The sequence below is a fragment of the Polyodon spathula genome, chromosome 44 (genome assembly GCF_017654505.1).
Source record: "Polyodon spathula isolate WHYD16114869_AA chromosome 44, ASM1765450v1, whole genome shotgun sequence".
Lineage (NCBI taxonomy): Eukaryota > Metazoa > Chordata > Actinopteri > Acipenseriformes > Polyodontidae > Polyodon > Polyodon spathula.
The window spans coordinates 1,532,205-1,535,957 of NC_054577.1; the positions used below are offsets into that span (position 1 = coordinate 1,532,205).

The 3,753-nt window shown below is 43.8% G+C and overlaps 1 protein-coding gene across 2 annotated transcripts in view; it reads right to left on the reverse strand.

The window, feature by feature from the left end:
* The window catches only part of cldn15a (claudin 15a), a 4,025-nt gene continuing 272 nt past the window's right edge, over positions 1–3,753 (reverse strand). Inside the window, exons 1-5 of one of the 2 annotated variants that reach the window (XM_041237276.1) lie at positions 3,626–3,753; positions 1,626–1,790; positions 1,316–1,397; positions 538–648; positions 1–126 (exon numbers count right to left, since the gene is read on the reverse strand). The exon at positions 3,626–3,753 is cut by the window's right edge and continues 272 nt beyond it. In XM_041237276.1, the coding sequence (XP_041093210.1) occupies positions 18–126; positions 538–648; positions 1,316–1,397; positions 1,626–1,790; positions 3,626–3,753 (595 nt within the window). In that variant the 3' untranslated portion in view covers positions 1–17. Of the gene's footprint in view, positions 130–537; positions 649–1,315; positions 1,398–1,625; positions 1,791–3,625 lie in introns of both variants that reach the window. The other variant, XM_041237274.1, reaches the window with a different exon arrangement.

Below are 3,753 nucleotides of genomic sequence, written 5' to 3' on the forward strand. Positions count from 1 at the left end.
GGAGTCTCCTCAGGGTCTCACACGTAAGCGTTTCTCCCGTAGTTGGTTCCTCCTGACTCGGAGGGGGATTTCACGGTCCGGGATGCAGCGGTCATGATCGTCCCTCTCGGAGCGCGATAATATCCACTGCTGCACACAGGGGAGAAATAATGAGAGAGAGAACGGAAGAAAGAGAAGAGTGGGAAAGGAAATGAAAGCGTGAAAGAGCAACGCAGTGGAGAGAAAAAAGAACAGGGAGTCATAAAAACAGAAGAATGGAAAAAGAACAAGGAATGAAGGGCGTGAGGGACAGAAAGACAGAGAGAGAAAGAGACAGAGACAAAGAGACACAGATAGACTGACAGACTCACAGATAGACACACAGAAAGACACAAAAACACACAGACACTCATACAGACAGACAGACACAGACAGACACACACACACACCTGCAGACAAACACACACACACACACACACACAGACAGACACACAGAAAGAGACAAGCATGCACACAGAGACACACAAAGACACACAGACAGGTGGCGCTGTGACTCACGGCTGCTTGTCGGCTGTGCCCTGGTGGCAGGAGCAGCAAAGACAGCACCCCCCGATCAGAGCCATGGTGCCAGCACACCACCCGATATAGAGGGCAGGTCCGATCTCATACCTACCACACAGAGACAAGGGTCAAAACCCAGCAGCCAGCCAACTCCCGAAACCCAGCCCGAACCACAACCCTAACCCCAAACCCAAACCCATCCTCAACTCCAACCCAAACACCAACCCCAACCTGAAATCCAACCACCAACCCCAATGCTAACACCAAACCCAACCCAAAACCCAACTCTAACCCCAACCTGAACCCCAACCCCAACCGCAAACTGAACTACAACCCAAATCCCAACTCCAACCCCAACCCAACCTGAACCCCAACCCCAACCCCAACCACAAACTGAACTACAACCCAAACCCCAACTCCAACCCCAACACAACCTGAACCCCAACCCCAACCCCAACCCCAACCCTAACCCTAACCCCAACCTCAAACCCCAACCCAAACCCCAACCCCAACCCCAACCCGAACCCCAACCCCAACCCCCAACCCAAACCCAACCTGAACCCCAACTCCAATGCTCAACCCCAACACTGAACCCCAACCCCAACACCAACACCAACCCCAACTTCCAACCCCAATCCCAACCCCAACACTAACCCTCTTCTAGTCTTTATATCTATGGGAACAGATGGAAGACTAGCAAGCGAATGCACGAGAGCCTCATATGAGCCGGGTGCTTTGTCTGTATTTATTTTTTGAGCCAGACATCCTCACTTACTTTGTTCCAGGATATAAAGGGTCGAAAAAAGTTCTGGTGATGTTAAAGGCATACCAGGAGATGGCAACCATCGCACACAGACCTTGAAACGAGAAAATAATAAATAAATAAAATAAAACAACAAATCAAATAGGGGCCAAGTTAAGTTATCATGACAATATAGGTAAAGACCAAATTCAAATAACAGGTTTTTTTTTTTAAAAAAAAAAAGCTTTTAAAAATGACAATGTAAAACCGTCCCTCAGACGAGGACAGTGGCACTGAATGGGTCAAACTAAAAAAGCCATTTAAAAACGAAACACTCACGCACCTTCCAGAATGTAGCAGAGCCCGCCCACTCCCGCAATCCTTCCTTTGAAGACGTAGTTGTCCCCCCCCACTTTGGTGCATTTCAGTCCCAGCATGGCTGCGACGTTGCCCAGGGTCCCCGCAACCAGCGCCGTGATCATCAGCGCCCGGCTCGCCTGCAGGTAACCTGTGCAAAAAACAAAACCCGCACGCAGGCAGCGGTGCGTGAATCAGACCGCAGCCGCCAACCGCAATGGAGCGGATCACCGCTGGAGAAAAAAATTGTACAGTGTGTGTTATGCGTGGAGATCAGGAGATGATCGGTTATTTTGTGATCTCGACACACATTTAAAAAAACAACAACAACAAAAAAAAAACGATTTTGTCTGAACTGATCACTGAGACAATCGTCTCTATTCACAGAGCCCGAGTTATTCTCTATTAGCAGAGATAAGTTGCCTCGGGCTCATTATTGATCGGGCTAATAACTGTATTATTATTATTATATTATTATGATTATTATTATATTATTTATATTATTAATTGTGCGTAATGTTAGTCAAACTATAAAAGGAGATTATTAATTATTATGTGTAATTTAGTTCAAAACTATAAAGGGGAGTATTATTATTATTATTATTATTATTATTAATTATTATTATTATTATTATTATAATCGTCATCATCTTTTAATATCCCTTGAAGGGCTGTGGATTGCACAACATTAAACATTTATTAATTGAAATTATAATTTGCTTAATTAGACATTTTTAATTGTTTTCAGCTCTTGACCACTCTCAGATTTCAAGTCGGCCGCAAAATTTTATCACTGACTTGAACTCTGCAACTTTTAGGAGCCGAAAACAATTACAAAGAAATGTCTAATTAAGCAAATTTCAGTACGGGAGACCGGAGCGGGTTGTCAGACTCGTTATTCTTCATTATTTTCAGCATAACTTTATTCCAAAAATGATATTTAGACGGTTGAAAATGCGCCGGTCACCTGTGACACCCTGCCCCGTACCTGGGGTTGTCACACGATATGGGGCTGCTTGTCACAGCGTATGTTCTTGCTTTTATCGTAGACAATAAAGCAACATTTTTTTTTTTAAATAACAAAGTTTCTACTGTGTACAATGACAGAAAAAGTTATATTTTTTACTTTATATGTGAACATAAAAAATACAGACCTCTATGTATTTGAAATGTCGACCCATGCTATCGAATAATACCACAGCCTCCACAGAACCAAAGCAAAAACAGTAAATAATAAATGTAAAAAAAAAATAGACAGAAAAAATATAACTTCTGAAGGAAGGATATTCCTAAAAGGTGTACTGTTGGCTGTGTCCCCCCCCCCCCCCCCCCTCCCCCCCCCCCCCCCAAAGATTTTATGTGACAGCCAGACTCTACATGAGAGTTTAATTCTCTCAGCACTACTTGGGAGAACCTACTGGTTTTGTTTTTTACACCAAAAGATATCCAGTATCTGGTTTTATTTACATGGCCACCAGTTCAATACTATTAAGAGTTATAACACAAATAACAAGATATGTCTTTTTTTTTTTTACTTTGAAAGAAGAATGAAATATGTCCAAACCTTTATGTTAGAGGGAATTGACCTCAAATTGCAAGCTGGTTGACTTCCAGACAATAGAAAACACATTTCTGTGTTAGTGTCACCTGCCTGCGTCATCTAGCTTCATAGCTATGAGCACTGTGACAACCAATCTGTGTGACCCCTAATTTATGGAAACCAGAAGACACAGTAGGGGGGTGCCCCCAGGACCGGAGCTGGGAACCAGTGCTCTAGTAAGTATCCGCGTTTCAGGAGACTGGACGGAGAGACCCCAGGGCGCGTTTGATACAACAAGCCTCGGGTCTCCTGGAACCAGGCTACAAGCTGGAAAAACGACTCCGTGTAGCCCCAGATTTATATTTCCATACGCTGCAGTATTATTATTATTATTATTATTATTATTATTATTATTATTATTATTATTATTATCATCATCACCTTACCGGATAACGCGAGCAGCGAGGGGAACTCTCTACAGTTGTGAATGCCCGTGGAGTCCGAGGCGCACGACATCCACAGGTTCTCGTATAGCGTGGAGGTGGTGATGACACTCCCGTCAATCGTGGACACT